Source organism: Mobula birostris, chromosome 7 (genome assembly GCF_030028105.1).
Source record: "Mobula birostris isolate sMobBir1 chromosome 7, sMobBir1.hap1, whole genome shotgun sequence".
Classification (NCBI taxonomy): domain Eukaryota; kingdom Metazoa; phylum Chordata; class Chondrichthyes; order Myliobatiformes; family Myliobatidae; genus Mobula; species Mobula birostris.
Window position 1 is genome coordinate 56,184,953 of NC_092376.1, and position 27,533 is coordinate 56,212,485.

The 27,533-nt window shown below is 39.5% G+C and overlaps 1 protein-coding gene across 1 annotated transcript in view; it reads right to left on the reverse strand.

The window, feature by feature from the left end:
- Positions 1 to 4,833: 4,833 nt before the first annotated feature.
- Positions 4,834 to 27,533, reverse strand: part of LOC140200925 (neuroendocrine convertase 1-like) — a 310,355-nt gene continuing 287,655 nt past the window's right edge. The window contains exons 12-14 of the mRNA XM_072264575.1: positions 23,588 to 23,757; positions 15,514 to 15,651; positions 4,834 to 4,889 (exon numbers count right to left, since the gene is read on the reverse strand). Coding sequence (XP_072120676.1) covers positions 4,860 to 4,889; positions 15,514 to 15,651; positions 23,588 to 23,757 — 338 coding nt within the window. The 3' untranslated portion in view covers positions 4,834 to 4,859. The remainder of the gene's footprint in view (positions 4,890 to 15,513; positions 15,652 to 23,587; positions 23,758 to 27,533) is intronic.

Sequence of the window (27,533 nt, forward strand, 5' to 3'; positions counted from 1 at the left end):
TGTCTCATCATTTGGCACGAGATTCTTTTCCTCTATCAACACATTTCCTTTTGTGCCAAGAGATGACTTTCTTACTAGCCAGGAACCCTGATGTTTATGTTCCATCATTCAACTTTAAGTGGTTGATCAGGCTGCCATGCAGATGCATTAGCAGCAGAAAATTTCCTGCTCTGTTACTTGTGCCAACTTCCACTGATAAGTAGCCCCCCCCTCCACTTCCAAAGGCACACACAGCATATCCAATTAGTTCAATCATGGAAGTTTCACTGGGTCTGCAATGTGTTCATGCACTGTATGCTACACACTGATCTCACTGCCCGACAACAAACCCTCTGTTCAGCTAGGGAGTATATTTTACAAAATCGTAGCTGAATTCTGTACGATATTAGCTTGACAGAGGCAAACATGATAACATTCATGAAGAACATCTACGAATAAGGGGAACATGGTTTAGAACAAATTCCCACAGTGAGATAAAGGAGCAGAATTAGGCCATTTGGTCCATTGAGTCTGCTCCGCCATTTCATCATGGCCGATCCATTTTTCCTCTCAGCCCCAATCTCCTGTCTTCTCCTCAAAATCCCTTCATGCCCCAACCAATCAACATCTGCCTTAAATATACATAAAGACTTGGCCTCCACAGCAGCCTGTGGCATTGAGTTCCACAGATTCACCACTCTCTGGCTGAAGAAATTCCTCCTCATCTCCATTCTCAAAGGACACCCGTCTATTTTGAGGCTGTGCCCTCTGGTCTAAGACACTCCCACTCCCTTAGGAAACATCCTCTCCACATCCACTGCACTGCAGCTCCTACAGTCAATGAGACAGATACAGGGGGATTGCTGGGTTCTTCTGCCTTGAGTTCTGTAGTTAGATATTAACTATTGCTCATCAAGTATACAGCCATTGAACAGGATCAGGGATTTGCTGGTCCTCGTGTCCTCCCTTCCATGAGGCCTACCATTTTCCTTTCGTCCATGTACCAATCTAAGTGCCTCTTAAATGTCCCTAACGCACCTGCCTCTACTATCTTGCCTGGTTGTGCTTTCCACAAACTCTCTGTGTCAAAAACTTACTTCTGTCATCCCCTCTATACTTTCCTCAAATCATTTTAAAATTAAGCCTTATCATATTAACTATTGCTGCCCTGAGTAAAAGGCACAGGTCGTCCATTCTGTCTAGAACAATAACAGAACCAAAGTAATTTATCAAAAAATATTTAATGGAATGAACTGTTGACATACTAAGCATTCATTTTAGGTACTCTGAAATGGGAATGTCCTGCATTCTGAATGAGCCTGGGTCTCCAGTATGGCGATGGCCATGAGTTCTGCACATGGTTATTCAGCTTCTGAGGGATTGTCTCACAAACCAGGGAACACAAAGCTCATTCAGATGAGGAAGAAGAGGAGTGTTGTTGCATATTGCTGTCACGGCAGGTGAAAGCCTTCTCTTGTAGCACTGGATCTATGTGTGGGTGATGCCTCCTGCTGCTCAGTTTTGGGACAGCTCAAGGTGTTGATGGCTTCTTCCTTCTACAGCCCGACACCTATAACTCCCTGATCCCGGGACTACAGCACGAAGGCACATTTTGCCTCAGTGTTACTGTGACACCAGCTCTAGAAACCGCTGAATCTCATACTCAATTTCAACTCCACAATTTGAAAGCAAGTTGTGGGGTCACCATCATTAATTCATCCAATTGGGAAGGAAATCAAAAAATAATGGGGCAGATTTTCTTTTTTGCCTAGCCTTCCAATTCTGACAGTGCCCCTCCAGGGACAGCGCTCTTCCCGGGCCCCAGATCATAGGACTTCAACATGCCAGAGAACAGCACAGGAACTATGCCAGAGCTCAGAGCCTCCTCTTGAACACAGAATGACTCTGCAGCAGGCTAAACTACTGCTGTACAGTCCATGCTGTCTTCTCAATGCTGCTATTGGACATGAGTTACAGAAGCCTTAGGTCCCACACAAAATGCTGGACGAACTCAGCAGGCCAGGCAGCATCTCTGGAAATGGGGAAAAAAAAACAGTTGAAGTTTTTGGCCAAGAGATCTCTTCAGGACCTTGACCTGAAACATTTACACTTTATTCCTTTTCATAGCTCTTGCCTGACCTGCTGAGTCCCTCCAGCATTTTATGTGTGGTAACCTGGATTTACAGTATCTGCAGAATCTAAACACAAGAGATTCTGCAGATGCTGGAAATCCAGAGCAGCACACACAAAATGCTGGAGGAACTCAGCAGGTCAGGTTTGTTTTTTTTTTGGGGGGGGCGTGTTTCTTTGTAATATCCTTTTCTTTTTATTTTTTTCCCATGATTAACTATGTCAAGAGTTTGGAAATCTACTACACTTGTACTATTTGTAGTCTTTTTTTGTATATGTTTAATAACAATAAGGTAATTCCATTCTCTTTGTATCAGTATTGTTATTATGTTTATGAACTTGAAAATTAATAAAAAGATTAAAAGAAAGAAAGAAAGAAAGGAACCCAGCAGGTCAGGCAACATCTATGGAAATGAATAAACAGTCGATGTTTTGGGCTGAGATCCTTCTTCAGGACTGGAAAGGAAGGACAAAGATGACAAAAACTCTGCAGAACTTCTTGTGTTTATGTTTAGTGTTAGGTCCCACGCCACCAGTTTCAGAAACAGTTATTATCCTCCAACCTTCGGGCTCCTGAACCGGCCTGGGTAACTTAAGTCAACACAATTGAACCTACAGACTTACTTTCAAGGACTCTACACTTCATGTTCTCAGTACCTTCTTTTTTATCTGCACAATTTGTCTTATTTTACACTGGTTGGTTGTCAGTATTTGTTTATGTATAGTTTTTCGTATATTTTATTGTATTTCTTTGTTTTCTTGTAAAAGCCTGCAAGAAAATGGGTCTGAAAGTAGTGAGTCGTAACATTTATGTACTTTGATCATAGATTTTACTTTGACTTTGACCCTTCCGGGTTCACTGGCCTTCAAAATCTGTCAGTGCTCTGTGAGTCAGAGAGTCAGCACTGAAACAGGTCCTATGGCCTATCTAATTCACATCAAACCATTTCAACCGCTTACTTCCATTACCCTGCACTTGGACCACAACCCTCCGTACCCCTCTCATCCATGTACCTATCCGAACTTCCCTTAAATGTTGAAATCAAAATCACAACCACCACTTCCACTGGCAGCTTGTTCCACATTGTCACTACCCTCTGAGTGAAGAAGTTTCTTCTCATGTTCCCTTTAAATGTTTCACCTTTCACCCTTAACCACGACCTCTAACTGTAGCCTGCTTGCATTTACCTTATTTATACCCCTGATAGTTTAGTATACCTCTATCAATCTACCCTTAATCTTCTACATTCTAGGGGATGAAGTTCTAACCTATTCAAACTTTACTAATAATTCAGGTCCTCCAGACTCGATAACATTGTTGTAAGTTTTCTCTGTACTATTTCAATCTTATTTACATCTTTTCTGCAGGTAGGTGACCGAATCTTCACACAATATCCCAAATTAGGCCTCACCAACCTTTTATACAACATCAACATAACATCCCAACTCCTGTATTCAATATATTGATGTATGAAAACAATGTGCCAAAAGCTTTCTTTATCTACCTTGATGACGCTTTTCAATGAATTATGGCCCTGTATTCCCATATCCCTTTACTCTACAGCACTCCTCAGTGCCTACCCTGGTTGGTCCTCCCAAAGTGCAATACCTCACACTTGTCTGCATTAAATACTACCTTGTATTTTTCAGCCCATTTTTCCAGCTGGTCCAGATTCCGTTGCAAGCTTTGATCGTCTTCCTCACTGTCCACTACACCCCAGTGTTGGTGTCATCCACAAATTTGCTGATCCAGTTAACCACATTATCATCCAGATGGTTGATATAGATGACAAACAACAACGGACCCAGCACCTATCCCTGTGGCACTCCACTTGTCACAGGCCTCCAGTCAGCGAGGCAACCATCTGCTACCATTCTTTGGCTTCCTCTGTGAAGCAAATGTCTAATCCAATTTACTACCTCATCCTGAATGCCAAGCTACTGAACCTTCTTGACCAACCTCCCATGCAAGGTCTCGTCAAAGGCATTGCTAAAGTCCATGTAGACAACACTGCCTTACCTTCATCAACTTTCCTGATAACATCCTTGAAAAACTGGTTAGACATGACTTACCTCACACAAAGCCAGTCCCTGTCTATCCAAATATTTCTACTGTATATCCAGTCCCCTAGACTATCTTCCAATAACTTTCCCATGACTGATATCAGGCTCACTGGTCTATAATTTCTGGCTTATTCTTAGAGGCTTTCTTAAACAACCAATGAACCCACTATCACTACAGATCACATCTTCTCCCAGTTCCGTTCTGAGCCATAGAGCCAGACTCAGTGCCAGTGACCTGCTTGCCGCAGCCTCTCCCTGGTATTCCCCACCAACAGTATACACTGTATATATACTCAGTATATATTGAGTGAATCAGCCACAGGGGGACTCTGCACTGGCTGTCCATTCCCCTACCCTCTCCCAACAGTCACCCAGGTATCTGCCTCCTTCAACTTAAGGGTGACTATCTCCCTGTAGCTCCCATCTATCACCTCCTCATTCTTCCATACGAATCACAGGTCAACAAGCTGTAGCTCCAATTCTTTAACACGGTCTCTAAGGAGCTGCAGCTCGGTGCACTTTGAGCAGATGTAGTTATCAGGGAGACTGGAGGTCTCCCAGAGTTCCTACATTTCACACAAGGAACATACCACTAACTCTAGACCCATTCTCAATGCACTTCCTATGTACTAACAGAAAGAAAACTTATTGGAAACTTACTTAGAGCCTATGTCTGTTCTCTTGAGTCATCGTGGAAGTCTTTCATATTCACAACCCTGATAAAAAGAAAACACAATTTTAAGCAGAGTAAAATTGTTATTTTTAAAATCTAAAATCTGAAGTAACATATACACTTAAAGACAATGAAAATAATTTAAAGTCACTTATTTACATAGCAGGAGCTCAATGTACCTTCCTTCTGTTGCTCATTTCATTTGACACTATTCCACTTTTGCAAGGCTTACTTGATTCAGGCTCAGCAAACTTCTGAGTCTGTTGCAGAGCTGACTGATACAAGGGCAGCTGACAGGACAGGTAATGGGGCAAAGGATGCTACTGCTGCCCTCCACCACACCAGCACCAGATTTTTGGTGAGAAGAGTATGTAATAATGGTACTCTAGGAGCAGATTATCTACTCCAATAACGTTAACACTGCGACTGAAGAAACATTTAAGTTTAGTAGCCTTATCAATGCCAGAGTGTTGAGAAGTTAAAATTTAGGATTGCTAGAATTTTAGTTGTTGGAAAAATTTTGGAGCAATCTCCATGAACGGTTGGTTATAGTGTCTTAACAATCCATTGGGAGATCACAGGGGGTCGAGGTGTGCTGTGGGTGGAAGGGAATTGGTGCTATTTTAGGTCAAAACCCCACATCAAGGCGCTCACATCAGCATTTTTTCTGCCAGTTATGTTTGCTCCCCTGTACGTACTGTAACGTGACCCGAGCTCTGCTCTGCATTCCCTGCTGCTGAGTAACATGTTTAGCAATGAGTTTGTGATCTCCTGACACTATTTGAAACATTGTTTCCAGAATCTTCCCTTACCTTATGAGTATGAAATAATGGTAAGTACACTTATTAGCAGTTTTACAAAAGCCTAAGTTACCCAGTCCACCAAAATAGTTAGAACAGGAGCTTAAAGTGACCGCCACAAGTAGGGCTAATTTGAGGCTAACTCATAATGTTGGGTCAAAAGAATTTTTGCTCTGCAGGCTGATCTGATGCTGAATTGGTTACTTGAAAATGTGAAGTAATCTAATATTCAAAAGTTTGGAGTATGTTCAAACCCGTTTCATATTTTGACATTGCTTTCCTATTACTGGCATTATGTTTGTGCATTCATTTTCATGTGACAGATATAATATATGTTATTAGCAATTTCAGTCCAGGTTAGTCAGGAGAACCTTTCAATTTATAACATATATAACATATAATATAACATATGTTATTAGCAATTTCAGTCCAGGTTAGTCAGGGGAACCTTTCAATTTATTGCAATCTACTAGCTGAAGAACATAATTGGCTTGGTGTACATAGAATATGTGAAATACAATTTTACTTACATACATATTCAGACTTGTCAAGTAGCATATCATTAACATGGGCTAGTTTACAATAATGACCCGCATTCACCAGATGTTGTTTTATTAGCATTTCGTTTGATACTCATTCTTATTAAAATACTGTTTTAAAGTTTGGAAGTCTCTGATCTTATTTCAATGTGCTTCTCTTAGATACAGATAACCACATTTCAAAAATTGATCAGTGCAATGGAAGGTGAGTTTAAAGGGCCCGAGTATTCAGCAACTACATTTGGAACTGGTGTGGATATGGTGAATAGCCAGTAGAAATGGAAATATCTTCTAGGAAAATGTAAATAGCAGCTTCTCTGTAATAGCAAAGCGTTGGTTTCAGTACAATGGCAAATAGATTGCTATATCAATGCAGTGAAGCGTTGTGGCTGTTAAATTGGTGATTATTACTCACTGACCACTTGTTGATTCATCAGTGCTTGGCAAGAGTGTTATGGGTTACAAAAACAAAGTGCAGATTGGATGTAAACTAATTGGTGAGGCACAAACCTATTTCTGTTCTGTATCTTCTAGCGTTGAGACCAAGGCCAACTCTACACTTGATGTACCTGCCATCTACTGAAGTTCTCTGATGCATTGCCCACAGAGAAGTGGCTTCTCTAATCACCCAAATGTGATGTAAGGTTTGTGCTTTTCCTTTACCTTTCTCTTGTTTTCAGTACTTAAATCGTGTAGAGAAACCTAAATCCCCAATGAGAGTAGTCCAGAAAAATTGTTGGGAACAATCAACACAGTGACACTTGATATTCTGATACCTAAATGCCCGAGGCACTTCAAATGCTTCAAGCAAAACAGTCTGTCAAATTATGTACGTAGAATGGCCTCATTATGGAGAGAGATTAATGTACTTCTGCAAGACACATGCAACTGTGATCAAATTACACTCTCATTGACAGGCCTCAGGTTTTATTTTAGGATTTTGGTACATCATAAGTAATATTTATGCCTAAGAAACTGAGAAAACAAAATGGAGAAAATAAGAAGATGGCACAAGGCAGAGGTCATGTTTGAATATGTTTAAAGTCTAAACATGCCTGTGGGCAAATCCAGCTTTACAGCTAGAACAAATATTGAAGATTTATTTTGACTGTACCAAGATTTATTCTTTTGAAGTCAAGTTGATTTAACATTCCCAAATGTTACATATTATGGATGTCTCTCTTCCTAACACTCACATATATTCGCTCTCTACAACACATATCAAATGTGCTGTGATTGTCATGTACACAAAGATAATATAAAGCATGTTCATAAATAAGTTACACGTTGAATATCTTTATCTTACACTTTGAACATTGTGACAATTGCAGATATACAGCTGATAAATTATGATTTCAGACTCACATTTTGCAAATCATAATTATCATATCTAAATATTATTTTGGATTAACCATGTCACATTCAATGTTTCATGTCGGCTACTGTTATATTATGCATTATGGGTGACATACATGAATATATTATGACAGATTTAAATAATGATTGTTATACATGCATATTGTTGCAGAAGTTCCTCAGGGAGTGCCATATGCCTAGGCATCTTTATTGTCAAAGATCTTCTGTTATCATGATGTCAGAATAGGAGACATTTGCCGAGATTCACACTGTGCTCGGATGAATTCTAACCATACAGATAATAGTATAGTCTGGGCCAGATGCAACAGCTTAGGTAACCTGTAAGCTTCCGTTTATATGTGGTGAGCAACGCTCATGCCCCACAAGTGATAGTCAATGGCCTTCTTCAACTAGAAAGTACTGAACTGTGTCCCCTTGATACTCAATGGCATTACCAATATAGGATGCAGATATAGTATCTTGAAGGCCTTAATGACCAGAATGTTAACTGGATACATACTGTAGTTAGAAGAATGGACCAAAGGATTGGTATTCTGTAGTGACTGCTCAATACCTAAAACCCCAAAGTCTTCCCACCGCCAGCAGGACACAGACTAGGAATGCGACTGGATACTTCCCCTCACCCTGATGAGTGCAGCACCAATGGCATGCAAGAAGATATACACCATCAATTTTCATCTGGAACATTTTTGTTTAGTGGCTGGCAAATGGCAGTTTAACAGAAGGAATGGTGAGTTGATATACAGATGCCAAACTACAGTCAGTGGTCACTTCATTAGACACTTCTTGTACCTAATAAAGTGGTCACTGAGTGTACTCTTGAGGTCTTCTGTTGCTGTTTGACGTGTTGTGTGTTCAGAGATACTCTTCTGCACACAACTGTTAAATTACGCCTGGTTATTTGAGTTACTGTTACCTTCCTGCCAGCTCAAAATTCAAAGTTCAAAGTAAATTCATTATCAACGTAAATATATGTTAGCATATACTAACCTGAGATTTATTTTCTTGCTAGCATTCACAGTAAGTATGAAGAAACACAATAGTGAAAAACTGAACACATAGATTCTATTGTGTTTCTTGAAGCAATCTGGATGTTTTCCTCTTACTGCTCTCATTAACAAGATATTTTGTCTGTAGAACTGCTGCTCGCTGGATGTTTTTTATTTGGCTTTTTGCACCATTCTCTGTAAACTCTAGAGATTGTCGTGTGTTAAAATCCCAGGAGATCAGCAGTTTCTGTGATACTCAAACCAGCCCATTTGGCACTAACAATCACTTCATGCTCAAGGTCACTTAGATCACATTTCTTCCCCATTCTGATGTTTGGCCTAAACAACAACTGAACCTCTTGACCATACCTACATGCTTTTATGCATTGAGTTGCTGTCACTCGATTGGCTGAACAGATATTTTCATTAATAGGCAGGTGTACACTAAGTGTATAGATATGATGGTTTTAAGTTCTTGTTTGTTGGTGGTATAATGGAAACCAAAGAAAATTTGTCATGCAAGTGTCAGTGAGATGATTTATATGGTTCACTGACATTGTATACATAATTTCACTCCTCCTCCTCCTTGTTCAAATATGCTTCACTATCTCTGGTGCAATAAACTAGGCCTAAGTATCACCATTCTGGAGTCCTTCAAGATAAGTTGATACACTTGAAACACATAGCATACTTGATCAGTTTTCTTGAGGATGTTGCTTTAATAAGAATACTTTCAGCTGTGTCACTTGGATTCCTCACTGGAATCATGATGATGTTTTAGGGGAAGATCTTTTTTCTCTAAGCAGCCATGTTGCAAACCTACTTAGCAACATGAATAGATTTGGGTGGGTGGATTGTTTTTCTCCACTAATGCTCTCTGCACTGTAGTGTATTTTCAGTATGTTCTGTTTTTGTTTAAAAATCCCAATTTCCAGTATCTGTAATATTCTGCCCTTAGCATATAATTTACCTGTTTTATTTTCATACGGTATTTTGAATTCTAACAATGAAGAGAATGTGTTTGTGTATAAAAGGCCATAGGTTGCACTTGCTCATTCATTTTATTGGACAAAAAAGAAAATAACAGAAGAAACTGAAAAAAAAAATCACAAAGGACACAAATCAAAAGGTTCCCAAAATACCCTGATGCCATTAAATAATTATTGTGAAACACATTGTGAATTTTGATTTAGCAATCAAATATTCAGCGTAACATACTTTAAAAACAGACTTCATAAATGGGCCGTGAAGATAAAATATCCAGGTTATATTAGGAAATATTGTATCATCGACATTGTCTGTCCGCAGAAACCTGATATTCCATCTGCTGGTTCCAAAGTTTTTGAGTTCATAATGCTTTCAGAGGACATTTCCAAGTAATAGGTCTCTTCAAGGGATTACTTTTTAAATTAAGCACTACAACTAAACAGTCAGTATCAGGCAATGTCAAAATTTCACTCTCCCACCAAGGTCAGTAATAATTAAGCGAATATTTTGTACTTTATCAGTGCTTTGTCAGTTAAAGTTATAAGTTTCAAATTATTTCATTATATAACTTGCTATTAAAACTACATTATTAGTTTTCCAAAAATAATCAATAATAAATAGACAATCAATTTTGACTGTGAGAATTCTTTTGATGCTGCATTATAAGCCAATGTGTAGGATTTTGTGGGGCTGGTACAGTTTGAGATTCCTACAAGTTTCCTGCATTGTCTAAGGAGCAATTTATTGGTTGACTGTGGTTCAAAGTTTAGTATTTGAAGATGCAGAAATTAACTCTTCATTACATATCCTTTAGATATCTGACTTCTGATCTAATGGTCATGCCATGGCCAGTAATAGAGGGTAACATATTTAATTGGAGTTTAAAAAGCTGCATGACTCCATGCAATGAAAATTCCTTAAGATATTACTTCTTCTTTCATCTTTTAAGTAGGCAATTGAACACACGGCCAACAAAACTTAAAGATAAGTGGATCAAATTATTGTGGCATAGCACTGTAAAATTATCTACAATCAAATGATTAATAAAAATGAGCAGGATTATGTTCAGGAAAAAAATCATATAAATGTTTTATGATAAGTTAGTGAAAGCATCCAATGAGAGCTACCCTTTCCTAAAAAAATTTGGTTTTATTTTATGATCAAGCTCATAGGAGAATTTGATTCTCTATTTTATTAATAACCAATGACAGTTACATTTTCCACCAGTAATGTTAAATTATAGATTATTGTATTATGAAGAAGTCGATGTAGCACTTTCTGCATTATGAATCATAATGGAGGATGTCTTTCTAAGTGATCTTTTTTTTGTATTTAAGACTCCATTTACTCGGTCATTTGTAACCTAGCCCAGATGGCCACTATCATTATGTATATAATTTTAAAGTGACACTTGAAGGTTTATGTGATGGTGTTTCCTAGGAAAAAATAAGGCTATTGTTCTGGACTTTAAAAAGCCCAAAATTTGTTACTAGCAGAGACATAAAAATTCCATTCACAAATCACAATCTTTTAAAAGTATTACTGTAATTTGTTTTCAGACATGATAGCTAATAGATGCAAAATAGTTTTTGGGTTCACACCTGCTTAATGACAACTCTGTATGTTTTTATGCTATGGTGTAGTGCAATCTTTATCTCCCAGTTAGAATGAAAAAACCCTCAGCTGGCATCACCTTGCTGGCTTTGACTCATTTTAATTTTATAATGTGAGGGTGCAAAGCATTGGTACAACTGTCAACTGTTCACTCCCCAACTAACACACCTCACTTTCCTCTTAGAATCTGTCATCAAATCATCCCACCTTCCCTGTCCACTCAGAATATGTTGGCAATTCTCAGTCCCAGATGAGTTTCACAGTCTTAATCTGGGTACAGTGGTTGAAGAAGAGGGCCAAAATTTATAAACTAAATACAGTTTCTTCTTAATTATACCATTCTGAAGATAATATTTCTAATTCTTGTAGCAAGATAATTCTAGCTTTATTTTTTAGATTAATTTAAATAACTTTATGAGAAGTTTATGCAATTCAGTTTAATTACTTGAGGAGCCTTTATGAGTTGGTTAGGAATTTATCCTTGATTGCTGATACTAAACATACAGTATGGTAGTGTCCATGTTTCGTATTCCACTTTTGCAAGTCAGTCCTTCAGACTTTAGTGGAACTGAATTTGGAACTGAACCACACTGTGCAGCCACTGGCTACTATATCAAGAGTTTAGCACTAGTGATCAAGGACAGATTTGATACCCGCTCCTTCATGCTGCTTTGAAGCTGAAGGCAGCACATTGCTTTCACCTTTTGCTACCTCCAGAAATAGGAAAGGAGATAATGACACTACCCAAAGCTTCGTTCAGATGGTGGCTCCTATATAATTTGGCGGGTTGAGCTAGGAATATTTTCACTTGGGTTATCAGGTGCACCTCACTTCATATGCTACAACAACATTATCAGCAGAGTCAGCTGACAGACTTAGACAATAAATGGGGCTGTGCATACTTAAAAGTTAGGGGCGAATTTAAAAGCTCAGGTTATAAACATTATTATTTTGTTATTTTCAGACTGGAAAGTTCAAGCAAAGTTATATCTTCAATTGAAGGCTTTAGTATGGAAACCACATTTTAAGTTTTGCAAACACTAAAATAGAATTCACAATCTAAGGTTAATATATTCATCATAATAACCATTTCTGCATCTTCTGCCAGTGTCCTGCTGATGAAGCAGAATGTAATAAACAAAGCTCAAATATTATGCAAGGCTATAGTTTTGGACATTAATGAATTGGAGACTCCTCTCGCACAGACATTAATGGCTGAATTGCCTGTTCCATGTCCTGACCTTAGATATTGTAAATAACTAGATCCAGGAATCAAAAATAGTTCACCCTTATAGTCACTCCAGAAGGAAAACAATAAAAATTAGTCAAAGGGGAACTATTATTAAGTCTGGTGGTTTGGGGTGCAACTCTATTGGATATGTATTGGATAGTAAATTCATGACCTTCTTAAAAATAGTTTCAGGAAATAGTGATTTGAGTGAAATATTTTCATTATTACTTTCTATTGGGATTGTGGAGCAAGAATTTGCCTTTAGCACCAGTGCAAAACTTTAACCCCACCCCCCCCCCCGCCTCCTGATAATATGTAATATGCTTTCCATGGAGACAGAAAAGACTGTAAATGTTGGACTCTGGAGTGAGAAACTGCTGAAAGAGCTCAGTAGCTCAAGCAGAATTTGTGGTAGAAAAAGGGTAGTTAATGTTGTGGGATTTGTTGACTATCTCTCTGCCTCCACAGATGCTGCTTGACTTGCTGGAGTCTTCCAGCTGTTTGGTTTATGCAATATATATATTCCTTTGGATATTCTGTTCAATCGGTTTCTAAAGAACCATGTATGACAGGATTAAAACTGTTATTGCTTTGCTTTCAAAAGAGCAACATCCCAAAGAATGTCAAATTAAAGAGCTATTGCTTCTTGTCATTATGAATATTCTTGTCTTAAGTTATTCCCTTATGGGTTTTCTTCATATTTTCCATCTTTGGCTTTTTCGATTACTTGAGAAAACGTTCAGTGAAGATGTCAGATTCTTGCTCTATTCTTCTGCTGGCTGAACATTGCTTCTTTCAGATTCCAACTAAACGTCATTGAGATCCTCTGGCTGTGATAGGAAAGTACTTTAGAATTAATAAATGTGATTAACATATTTCAGATCGTTTCTAATGACTGAAATCCAACATAACTCTAAAATCTCTACTCTTCAAACAAAAAAAAATCTCTTCCATCCTGTTAACTTCAGTGGCTAATTGCCATAAATAAAAAGAATAATTTCTATCATGTTAACTTCAATGCCACACTATCTTGCATTAAATATTATGGCATAATTTTTGCAATGTTTTTGCCTTTTATCATATTTTTATCTTTAAACAGAAACCATAATAATTTTGTTGGTTTGAAGAAAATAACACCATGCAACATATTAAACAGATCAATTATCAAAGGTGAAATAAAACTGAATGCCAGTGATTTGAAATTAAATAGGGGTAATATTGGATGTGGTTAGAATCAGAAAGCAGCTAGATTACTGAGAATTCTGTCACTTCAGCTTGGATGGCATGGGAACAGGGATGCCTAAAGTGAAATGGACATCTTTAACCAGAGAGAAGAAAATTGCCCGTGGTTCCTGATTGCGATGCAGTCACCCTAACTGTAAATGAGTATAAGTCAGGTGAAGACAGCTTTGAATTTGATTGCTCACAATTGCGAGGAGTAGCTATCAGTACCCTATATAGATAATGGGTACTTGCACATGATACAGGAGTGCCAAGAGCAGCTGTAAGCACTGGTAGGAAAAGAGAAAATTCGTGCACACCCCCAGCTGACACCACCCCATCATTTGCATATCATGAAAGTGTTTTAGTTGGAATAAATCAGAAATAAATTGAAACAGTGAGTATAAAAATTTCATCTCTTTGCGAGCAGCAGTATGTCCGATGCAATGTTAATCTTAATCCACACCTTGTTATGTAGTTCACCCTTGCTTTTTCCTCATAAAAAAGTTTATTCATTGACTTGTACCCACTACCAAATTTCTCTCAGAATATGAACAGTTTTAGATAGAAATACATCCAGCAATGAAGAAACGATAAATCAGTGAGTTAATTCCATGCATCTTTATGAAAAATCTGAGTTAATTTAAACATTCATAACCATGTAGCATTTTATATAAAGAACACCAGATAACAAGAAGTTACTAATAGGTGCCATCAACCAAGCCTTTAAGCTTTCCCTGTCATTCGATGTGATTGTGATTGATCTATACTGACCTCGGCTTCTATTCCGTGCCACTTCCCTATAACCCTCCATTCACTGACCTTTCAAATATTTATCTATTTCATCCTTAAATATGTCTAATGATCTGGTCTCCAACACCATATATGGCAGAGAATTCCAGAGATTCACTAGCTTTGACGAGAAGAAATAATTACGCAACTCAGTTTTAAGTGACTGGCCACTTATTTTTCAGTAATGTCTCCTTGTTCATGTGACCATTCCACAACAGAAAAGATTTTAACATCCACCCCACAAAGTCCACTCAGAATCTTTCATGAAGCCCAATTAGGATCTTTTGTGCTTTAAAACGATCAACCCTCATCCTTTCAAACTCCAAGGAATACACAGATCCAAACTCTCTAGCCCCTCTTGAAAGGACAGATTGTTAACCTTTCATTGGAAATGATTTCGAAATGCATTTGATTAGATTTGTAATTACTATTTTGCTAGTATTAGATTCGAGTCTAAAACTGACATTTGCCCTGTAGTTTATACTTGCTATATTTTTATACAATCACCTGTTTGTCAATACAGTAACTGTTTAGTGAATTTTCAGTAATAGTAGTTAAGTTAGTTCTGTATTTTTCCAGAAGTTTTCCTATAGCCTGTCTCAAGCCACTGAACCTGACTATTTTACAGGTTACTTGCTAGCAATGGAATGTCTTTTATCTATGTAGTCCAAGTTAACTTTTACTAGAAGATCACCAAGCTTCTTTGTACTTTTTCTTTCTTTATTCATTCTTTGTTCCCTCTCTTCATTACAGTACAGTGAGCAGGTTGCTTTTTTTTTGTTAGGAACACCTAATAAAATCGCTATAAACATTATTCTTGACTTCGGATGAACTTCTGGATCATAGCATCTCCATCCAACATTAGTAAGTATATAATCATATCTAACACCCAATGAGATAGAGTGCAAGCAATTTGGTATGGTAACACAGTGCTGCAGAGTAAGGGTGATCCGGTTAAATGAGGGGTTGTTGAGCAGTGTGGCTCAAAGGCCAGGAAGAGCTTATTCTGCATTGTATCTCAATAAATAAACCAAAAAATTTGGCAGATCATTGACTTCCTGAAATTCCATTATTATGATACAGGAAGAGAAAGAGGAGCAAAATTATAGAAACTCACCTGCCCATCATATTTATCAGCTAACCGTGATCTCTTTTCATGAATATTCACACTGCTATTAGATTGGTACCAATAGAGCAGCAGATTTTCTCCCAGATGAGAGCTTGGACTCTTTGACACTTTTGCATCATGAATTAACTGTTGGAGAAAAGAAAGACACAATAAAAATAAACAATTTGTCTTCTTATAGTGCAACGTTTAATGTGAAGTGGAAATGGATTGAACTACACTGTCCATGTCACATTTGTAGAAAGCTATTCTTTAAATTTGCATTAACTTAAGTCACTCTGATCATTTTTTAAATTGAGAGATACAAGTGCAGAGCCAGAGTACATAAGGTCTACAGAATAGGAAAGGACTAACTTTGAATTAATAAGGCAAACAACTGAGGAGGCCCTAGAGTGGTCCTAGAAATTGGATTGCATCTGATTCTGAAGTGCTGACCATTTACCAGGGGTGATTGATAAGTTAAGGCGTCAATTTGAGAAAACCTAGCACATTTATTTTTCAACATAGGCCCCTCCTACACTTACACACTTAGTCCAGCGGTCATGCAGCATACGGATCTTGGACCTTCGGAAAGTGTCCACAGCAGGGGTGATTGATATGTTTGTGGCCTAAGGTAGAGGGAGATGAGTTACACAGCTCTTGTTACATGCACAACGCTCTCAGTGATTATGCAGAAAGTTTGAAGTTAATAACTCATCTCCTTCTACCATAGAGCACAAATTTCTCAATCACCCCTGATGAGTTATCAACTTCAAACTTTCTGCATAATCACTCAAAGAGCTACATAGAAACATAGAAACATAGAAAATAGGTGCAGGAGTAGGCCATTCGGCCCTTCGAGCCTGCACCGCCATTTATTATGATCATGGCTGATCATCCAACTCAGAACCCCGCCCCAGCCTTCCCTCCATACCCCCTAATCCCCGTAGCCACAAGGGCCATATCTAACTCCCTCTTAAATATGCCAATGAACTGGCCTCAACTGTTTCCTGTGGCAGAGAATTCCACAGATTCACCACTCTCTGTGTGAAGAAGTTTTTCCTAATCTCGGTCCTAAAAGGCTTCCCCTTTATCCTCAAACTGTGACCCCTTGTTCTGGACTTCCCCAACATCGGGAACAATCTTCCTGCATCTAGCCTGTCCAATCCCTTTAGGATTTTATACGTTTCAATCAGATCCCCCCTCAATCTTCTAAATTCCAACGAGTACAAGCCCAGTTCATCCAGTCTTTCTTCATATGAAAGTCCTGCCATCCCAGGAATCAATCTGGTGAACCTTCTTTGTACTCCCTCTATGGCAAGGATGTCTTTCCTCAGATTAGGGGACCAAAACTGCACACAATACTCCAGGTGTGGTCTCACCAAGGCCTTGTACAACTGCAGTAGTACCTCCCTGCTCCTGTACTCGAATCCTCTCACTATAAATGCCAGCATACCATTCGCCTTTTTCACCGCCTGCTGTACCTGCATGCCCACTTTCAATGACTGGTGTATAATGACACCCAGGTCTCGTTGCACCTCCCCTTTTCCTAATCGGCCACCATTCAGATAATAATCTGTTTTCCTATTTTTGCCACCAAAGTGGATAACTTCACATTTATCCACATTAAATTGCATCTGCCATGAATTTGCCCACTCACCCAACCTATCCAAGTCACTCTGCATCCTCTTAGCATCCTCCTCACAGCTAACACTGCCACCCAGCTTCGTGTCATCCGCAAACTTGGAGATGCTGCATTTAATTCCCTCATCCAAGTCATTAATATATATTGTAAACAACTGGGGTCCCAGCACTGAGCCTTGCGGTACCCCACTAGTCACCGCCTGCCATTCTGAAAAGGTCCCGTTTATTCCCACTCTTTGCTTCTTGTCTGCTAACCAATTCTCCATCCACATCAATACCTTACCCCCAATACCGTGTGCTTTAAGTTTGCACACTAATCTCCTGTGTGGGACCTTGTCAAAAGCCTTTTGAAAATCGAAATATACCACATCCACTGGTTCTCCCCTATCCACTCTACTAGTTACATCCTCAAAAAAATTCTATGAGATTCATCAGACATGATTTTCCTTTCACAAATCCATGCTGACTTTGTCCGATGATTTCACCGCTTTCCAAATGTGCTGTTATCACATCTTTGATAACTGACTCCAGCAGTTTCCCCACCACCGACGTTAGGCTAACCGGTCTATAATTCCCCGGTTTCTCTCTCCCTCCTTTTTTAAAAAGTGGGGTTACATTAGCCACCCTCCAATCCTCAGGAACTAGTCCAGAATCTAACGAGTTTTGAAAAATTATCACTAATGCATCCACTATTTCTTGGGCTACTTCCTTAAGCACTCTAGGATGCAGACCATCTGGCCCTGGGGATTTATCTGCCTTCAATCCCTTCAATTTACCTAACACCACTTCCCTACTAACATGTATTTCGCTCAGTTCCTCCATCTCACTGGACCCTCTGTCCCCTACTATTTCTGGAAGATTATTTATGTCCTCCTTAGTGAAGACAGAACCAAAGTAATTATTCAATTGGTCTGCCATGTCCTTGCTCCCCAGAATCAATTCACCTGTTTCTGTCTGTGGGGGACCTACATTTGTCTTTACCAGTCTTTTCCTTTTTACATATCTGTAAAAGCTTTTACAGTCAGTTTTTATGTTCCCTGCCAGTTTTCTCTCATAATCTTTTTTCCCCTTCCTAATTAAGCCCTTTGTCCTCCTCTGCTGAACTCTGAATTTCTCCCAGTCTTCAGGTGAGCCACTTTCTCTGGCTAATTTGTATGCTTCTTCTTTGGAATTGATACTATCCCTAATTTCTCTTGTCAGCCACGGGTGCACTACCTTCCTTGATTTATTCTTTTGCCAAACTGGGATGAACAATTGTTGTAGTTCATCCATGCAACCTTTAAATGCTTGCCATTGCAAATCCACCGTCAATCCTTTAAGTGTCATTTGCCAGTCTATCTTAGCTAATTCACGTCTCATACCTTCAAAGTTACCCCTCTTTAAGTTCAGAACCTTTGTTTCTGAATTAACTATGTCACTCTCCATCTTAATGAAGAATTCCACCATATTATGGTCACTCTTACCCAAGGGGCCTCTCACAACAAGATTGCTAATTAACCCTTCCTCATTGCTCAAAACCCAGTCCAGAATAGCCTGCTCTCTAGTTGGTTCTTCAACATGTTGGTTCAAAAAACCATCTCGCATACATTCCAAGAAACCCTCTTCCTCAGCACCTTTACCAATTTGGTTCACCCAATCTACATGTAGATTGAAGTCACCCATTATAACTGCTGTTCCTTTATTGCACACATTTCTAACTTCCTGTTTAATACCATCTCTGACCTCACTACTACTGTTAGGTGGCCTGTACACAACTCCCACTAGCGTCTTCTGCCCCTTAGTGTTACGCAGCTCTACCCATATCGATTCCACATCTTCCCGGCTTATGTCCTTCCTTTCTATTGCGTTAATCTCTTCTTTAACCAGCAACGCCACCCCACCTCCCCTTCCTTCATGTCTATCCCTCCTGAATATTGAATATCCCTGAATGTTGAGCTCCCATCCTTGGTCACCCTGGAGCCATGTCTCTGTGATCCCAACTATATCATAATCATTAATAACAATCTGCACTTTCAATTCATCCACCTTATTACGAATGCTCCTTGCATTGACACACAAAGCCTTCAGGCGCTCTTTTACAACTCTCTTAGCCCTTATACAATTATGTTGAAAAGTGGCCCTTTTTAATACTTACCCTGGATTTGTCGGCCTGCCACTTTTACTTTTCTCCTTAGTACTTTTTGCTTCTACCCTCATTTTACACCCCTCTGTCTCTCTGCACTGGTTCCCATCCCCCTGTTGTGAACTAACCTCCTCACGCCTAACCTCTTTAATTTGATTCCCACCCCCCAACCATTCTAGTTTAAAGTCACCTCAGTAGCCCTCGCTAATCTCCCTGCCAGGATATTGGTCCCCCTAGGATTCAAGTGTAACCCATCCTTTTTGTACAGGTCACGCCTGCGCCAAAAGAGGTCTCAATGATCCAAAAACTTGAATCCCTGCCCCTTGCTCCAATCCCTCAGCCACGCATTTATCCTCCACCTCATCGCATTCCTACTCTCACTGCATGTGCATGTAACAAGAGCCGTATAACTCAGCAGTCCTGACGAAGGGTCTCGGCCTGAAACGTCGACTGCACCTCTTCCTAGAGATGCTGCCTGGCCTGCTGCGTTCACCAGCAACTTTTGTGTGTGTTGCTTGAATTTCCAGCATCTGCAGAATTCCTGTTGTTAACTCATCTCCTTCTACCTTAGGCCACAAACTTATCAACCAACCCTGCTGTGGACACTTTCTGGAGGTCCAAGATCTGTATGCTCCATGGTTGCTTGACTAAGTGTGTAAATGTAGGAGGGGGACTATGTTGAAAAATAAATGTGCTAGGTTTTCTAAAATTGACTCCTTCTACCTTAGGCCACGAACTTATCAATCACCCCTCACATATCTAATCAGGCTTTCTGAATAGAATATCTGAAAACTCACCAAAGTCTAGTTTAAAATGGAATTAGGATAGATTTACACCCAGAATTGGGTACCATAAAGTGATAATGCGGTCCTCAATGGATTCAGTTAATGTCGACAGCATTGCAATCAAGAAAGGGCTTCAGCTCTTAAGGACACATTTCCTATAGGTGCCGGACAACAGCAACATATGCTGTGACTGATTAGAGCAACTGTAAAAAAGTGCATGGCAGGAAGTGCTTGGGCGTTCTTCTGCAAGATTAGATTAGATTAGATTATGAGGACACGCAGTCCTCTTTTATTGTCATTTAATAAAGCATGCATTAAGAAATGATATAATGTTTCTCCAGAATGATATCACAGAAACACATGACAAACCGACTGAAAAACTGACAAAAACCACATAATTATAACATATAGTTACAACAGTGCAAAGCAATACCGTAATTTGATAAAGAACAGACCATGGGCACGGTAAAAGTCTCAAAGTCTCTCGAAAGTCCCATCATCTCAAGCAGACGGTGAACCTCCAGCGCCGCAAACTTGCTGATGCAGCATCCTGGAAGCATCTGACCACAGTCCGACTCCGAGTCCATCCGAAAACTCCGAGCCTCCGACACCGAGCACCATCTCTGCCGAACGCTTCGACCCCGGCCCCGGCAACAGGCAATAGGCAAAGCCGAGGATTTGGGGCCTTCCCCTCCGGAGATTTTCGATCGCACAGTAGCAGCGGCAGCAAAGCGGGCATTTCGGAAGTTTCTCCAGATGTTCCTCCGTGCTTCTCACGTCAGTCTCCATCAAATCAGGATTGTGCACGGTCCCCTAGTTAACACATACGATACCATTCGGAATGGCCGCGCGTGCTGCGTTCAAGAGTGAGAGTCTCTGCAGCACGTAGCAAAACTTTGTGATCTTACAAGGGACGTCAGGGTGAGATACAGGCCATGGTCCTATGCATACTTACCCAGACATGCACAGTCATATGGTCAGTTACAGTTCATACACACTCACATAGACTGTTCATGACACAAGCTGTTATCAATCCTTCCCCCACCCCCACCTACTCCACCCTCTCCTGCATCCTCCCTCACAACCTTAGTATTCTACCAAGTTTACCACACTTACAGAGGTCAGGCTTCAAAAGGTTGAATAGTTAAACACTTCCTTTACACAATGGCCTCCATTCCTTTAATTCAGACTAAGACCATTGAGGAACTAGAGGGAGGTGACTGACACACTGCAGGAACATTGGGGCCTTGTGAGTTTAGTCCCTCGCCATGTTGGAGGAGACCATCTTTCTCCTTATGGGGCAAGGTTTATCGAAGTAGAGTCTATAAGAAGTCAGCTAGGTAAACACAAAAATATTTCATTGTGATATTTATGTCTGCAGAGATTTGAGCCAAGATGACTTCACAACCACTTGTGTGCTGCTTCACTATGGGCAGAGTATACCTTCCCCAGTTTATCAGAAGAAGCACCCTATTTCCCTTGAGCACCATTCCTTTGAGCTATGATCCTTATTGTACTTCCACCATTTGTATCATCCCAATACATACCTCAATTAAGATCAATAATGTATACCGCAAGGAGCAGTGATCATAATGTTAGCCCTACGGTTTATCATTATAGATTTCCCTCCATACTGAAAATCTGTTCCACCATCACTTATTGCTTTTCATAGCCAATTTAACATCCATACTGACACTGCTTTGTTAATCCTATGGTTATCATTTTTGTTTATATCTTTAATGTAGTTTCTAACCTTCAGTTTGAACTCCATACCATATTTCCTCCATCCCTCACAATTTTTTTAACAATCACACTCCCCTAACTTGTATTCTTGTTGAAATTCTGTTTTTTGTTATGCCCTTTTATTTTACATTGTATCTTATCTATCATCATCTAGTCAATATTTATTGGGCAGGGCTGCTGGCTTTGGAAGCTGATGTACGTGGAGTGCTATCTCATGAACTGAGATGTAAAATGTATTCCTCACCTTTCATTGTAATGTGTGAAACCTTATTATGCAAGAAAACAAATTAAATCAAAACCTTTGTTGTGAAAATTTCTAAAGCATCATAGGAATCACATCATTAATCAAAGTTATTGGCTGCACAAATAGATAGGAATTAGTGAATCGTAAAGAACCTCTACTGCCATGATGAGGTTAAACTCAGGTTGGAGGAGCAACACCTCATATACCGTCTAGGTAGTCTCCAGCCCCTTGGTATGAACATAGAATTCTCCAATTTCCGGTAATTCCCTCCCTCTCCCTTCCCCTATCCCTATGTCACTCTGCCCCCTCCCCCAGCTGCCTACCACCTCCCTCTAGGTTCTGCCTCCTTCTACTATCCATTGTGTTTTCCCCTATTCTTTCTTCACCTTTCCTGCCTATCACCTCCCTACCTCCCTTCCCCCACCCCTTTATCTTTCCCCTTACTGGTTTTTCTCCTGGAACCTACCAGCCTTCTCCTTCCCATCCTCCCCCCACCTTCTTTATAGGCCTCTGCCCCTTCCCCCAACATTCCTGATGAAGGGTTCCGGCCCAAAACGTTGACCGATCTTTTCCACGGATGCTGCCCGACCTGCTGAGTTCCTCCAGCGTGTTGTGAGTGTAGGAATTAGTGAAGTAGGCTATCTGATCCTTTATGGCTGTTCTACTGTTCATTAAGAACATGGCTGTGTGCCATTATCCTGCACTACCCACATCCCTGCGTACCTAGAAATCTGGCATCTCTGCTTGAATGAACTCAATGACTGAACCTCCACAGCTCTCCAGTCCTGAGGATCCCTGTGTGAAGAACTTTCTCCCCACTTCAGTTCTAAATGGCTTATGAATGCAAACCCACATTCTAGATTTTTCTGAGGGAAGAAGAACTTCTCTATTACCCTGATAAGTCTCGAATCTTGAAAGTTTCAAAGAGATCACCTCTCCTTATTCTGATGTCTGGAGAATGCAGGTTTAATCTACTCAATTGCTCTGTTTACAGCAAACCTGCCATACCATGAAATAATCTAGTGAATCTTGGTTGCAGTTTATACAAGATACGTACACCCTTTTGATGTAAAAAGGTGAGTATTGTATACAAGATTTAAAGTGCAGTCTCATTAAGGCCCTGTTCAACAGCAATAATGAATTTTTACCTCTGTACTTAAAACCTCTTTTAATAAATGTCAATGTACCATTTGGCTCCTTGATTACTTGATGCATCTCCACATCCACTTTCAGTGATTTGTGTACAAGGATAATTAGGTCCCTTTGAACATTAGCATCCCTCAGTCCTTCACTATTTACTGTGCATTTCAGTTTTGTGCCCCAGATTGGATGAACTCCTATTTTTTTCTATATTATTTCCCACCTGCTCTGTTCTTTATCATTCATTTAACTTGTCCACATCCCCTTGAAGTCTCTTTACATCCTCATGATCCTTTGTTTTATATCATCAGCAAACTTAGAAATAAATATTCATTGTGAATCACAAAATTTTCAAAGAAATCGGGCCGCAATATAACTTAAAACATCTTTAAAATGATCGATATTCACCTGTGGATCTGACCAGGTGTAGAGAATTTCATCTGCTTCCACCTTTCTCTTATTTTCACGATAGAATGCTTCACTCAGTCGGCTGTCAATTTTGTTTTCCTCCATTAGAACTTTGAGATTTATTAAATCTTCATCATTTTCATCCTGGAGATTTTTGACATCATCCTTAACTATTCAGATAAGAGCACAAAAACTTTTAGAATTAACCCATTCTTCTTTTTTTTAATCAATCTCAATATAATTCATTTTGGGAACATGTACTAGGTTAGGCAACATCTGTGCAAAGGAGAAAAATTTTCAGGCTGTAATAAGAAACCTGATTTTCTCAACTTTTTCTCTTCTTTTAAATATCTGACCCTTTGAGTTTCCTGATCCACTATTTCAACTAAGAACTTATTCTGTGATGATTCCTTCTTGAGATTTTATTTTTTTCTCTGCAAAATGCTGCAAGCCAGGTAATAGTTGCTACAGTAGTTAAGAACGTTACACAATACTTATTGTTTTGCTGTAATTTGCTTCCATCTTGACGAACTTGATTTCAGCTTTTTCTTCCCCTCTATGAGCTGTAAGATTCGTTTTTAATCCATTTAATGCTGGAGTGGATGAAGTAGGCAATATTCTGTCAGTAGTAATGGACACTTGAGTCACCAAGACAAAGAAATCTATGGACTAAGTGCTGGTAGATGGAGTTAGTATAGTAAGTACTTTATGGTAAGAATGAGTATAATGGGCTGAATAGCCTGTTTCTATCCAGTAAGACTATGACCTTATGGATGTGGATGTTTCTGAAAAGTTGTTAGTTATGGTCTAACTCTGAATTAAATGGCCTCTTCTGTCCATGGTTGAAGTCAATCGCATTGGTGTGGAACTAGAATCATGTTTAGGAAAATCTCCAACATCAGTAAAGCATATGGTTTATCTTGACAACAATCAAATAGTCGCACGGTCACTCTTAAAGATAACTATCTTAAGATCATTAACTACTACCGTGGCTGGATTTTGAACATAGCCTCTGGATTATTAGTCCAGATTTCTGGATGACTAATCCAGTAACATAACTACTCCTCTTCCATATAATCCTGTGAAATGAATTTGGGCAGTCTCAAAACAATTTCGAAAAGGCACATACTCACAGCACTAAAAAAAAACACTGTAATTTGGCACAAATTGCTATATTGGGCAAAGATTTGCTCTCTGCACCAGGTGCAATGAAATCAGAAATACACTTACCATTTCATTATACCCAGAGCACAGAGCAAATCTTCTGCTTAAATTGGCAATTCATTGTTGAAAGAAAATAAGGATATTTGGTATAGGAAAGGGAAAGCTTTACAGTTGTGCAACAATGACATCGTTGTTAAAACAACTGTCTGAAAGAGAAAAAGATTTATGTTTCTTCTAATGAAACAATACTGCAATACAAAAAGCAGAAAATGAAAGATATCTTAAGTCAGCATGACATAATTACAACATTTAATGTATTATAGGCCAATGATGAATTCCTGTTGCCTTAGTTTGGAAATGGTGCACTAAGTATATATATTCCAATCAAAATTACCACACCCAATGGTCAATATTTCATAATTGCAGAAAAGTAATTCTTATGTTGAATGTGCAAGAAACTTACAGAAGTAAATTCAACTCCTAACTGAATGATGGATGCTTAAGACACATTACTTAGAAAACATTGAACTTTGTGGTTTACATTTTAATACTAATTGGCCATGCCAATAAATCAATGGAGAAAATTTCACTTGAATATTCATTGTACATTTATGCATATGAATTGGATTGTACTCGTTTTGTTGTGTGAATATATAGCTGCATTTAATCCCATTGGCAAATCAAATCCCTGGTTAAAACAAAATTGCAAAACTAGTCAAAAACAAAATTGAAATAGTTTTAGAGTGTTTTACGCCCAGAAATATTTACTAAAACAGGACCTGAATTTTTCACATTGGGGCTTTATCCACGTCCATGCAAAGCTCAACATTCTGTCAGAATGGAATGAGAGAGGGGTTTCAACTCTAAAATACACGCTTCCATGGCAGCCATCATTCCCACAATAAATGAAAGGGATGTTGGTCCTGATCAATAGGATTTAGAGTCATGGAGTCTTAGAGAAGTACAGCACAGAAACAGGTCCTTCGGCCCATCTAGTCCCTGCCAAAACTATTTAAACTGCCTACTACATTTGTGTGAAGGAGATTCTGTATACGAAAGGAGACAGGAGATTCACCAAAGTTACCATAAAAAGGCATGGAGGTAGAGATCATAACTTCCTCAATATGAAGCAGTGTTAAAAGGAATTGCATGTTTTCATGGTGGCCTTCCAATCATTGTTTTCATCTTCAGAATTGAATGTTCACAGAAAAATGTATGGCATCCGAAGGGCTGTATTACTTAGGTGAGATCTCAATCATAGAAATGCTGTAACAAGCTATTTAAGAAATTACAACATTGATTTGTTCATTCATATGCTATAATCAATGCAGGTGGACATACTAAAGCAGGGTGTGGGAGATTGTTATACAAATTCAGGTCTCTCCAGCTATTTATTGATATGTCATGCTGATGGTGTTGATTGGAATGTATAGGGAGTCACTTGGTTTACACATGGATTGTGAATGGGAGTTTAGTAAGATTGCTGTCTCTCTGTCAGGATTTCCTTTAAATTCTTCCCTCCTCTGCTCTGCTGGGCTTTGGATGATGAACAGGGAAACTACACTCCAGCCATCTTTCTTCTGCTTCCCATTTAGTTTGACTTCTTTCCCCAAGATTTGTTTGTCTTCATGAAATGGCTACTCTTTTCACTTTGCAAGTCCGTGTATTATGTCTCCACAGAGATGAAATTTCTAATATAGTAGGTATGTTCCTCCTAGATTGATGGTTGCAGTGCAATTTCCCCTTGAAAGACTTTCCAAAGTTATCCTGGTGTGTGCACGGCTCTCGTTGTACCTGTACTCTGCTGTTGTGTTTGGAAAATGCCCATTTTGGAAGAGTCTACACCCACAGCCTTCATATGCACTACATCCTACTTGGACATCTCTGCTGAACAATCCATTTTTAGGCTCAGGTTTCCCAGAAAATCATCATGTGACATTCTATGGGTATGCATTCAGTTATGGTCTTGCATCTGAAATGCTCTCTCCACAGAGCTGAAGGTCATGTCAGCTTTCAGCTTTCAACAATCACAAAGTAGCTGATAATGGATCATATAAAATCCCACCTTCCAACTACATTAGACTCTTTCCATTTTGTCTACCACTCAAATCAGTCCACTCTGTCCTGTCTCACTCAGAAAATAATGCCTCATATGCTAGGATGTTGTTCATTGACTTTAGCTTGGCATTTAACATGATCATCCCTCAAAAGCTGGTGGGTAAACTGTCCTCATTGGGACTCAACACCCCTCTTTGGATCTTGAAATTCTTGATGGAAAGAACCCCAGCCAGCCTGAGTTGGCAGCAAAATCTCAAGCTCCATCACGCTGAGCATTGGTTTCCCCTAGAGTTGTGTGCTCAGCGCACTGCTGCTCATCCTGCTGACTCACAACTGCACTGCCAAATCCAAAATAACCACATCAAGTTCGCTGATGACACAACAGTGATGGGCTTCTTCAGCAACACTGATGAGTTGGCACACAGAGAAGAGCTCTAGAGGCTTGTCAATGAAGTGTGAGAACAACAACCTGAGTCTCAACGCAGACAAGACAAAGGAGATGATTGCGGACTTCAGGAAGGTGCAGGTTGACCACTCTCCATTTGCACATCAATGGCTCTGCCATGGAGAGAACGCACAGCATAATGTTTCTTGGTGTGCATTTGGCGGATGATCTAACCCGGACCCACAACACCTCCTCATCAGTCAAGAAGGCACAGCAGCTTCGACACTTTCTGAGGAGACTGAGGCATGCAAGTCTCCCAGCCCCCAGTCTAATAACTTT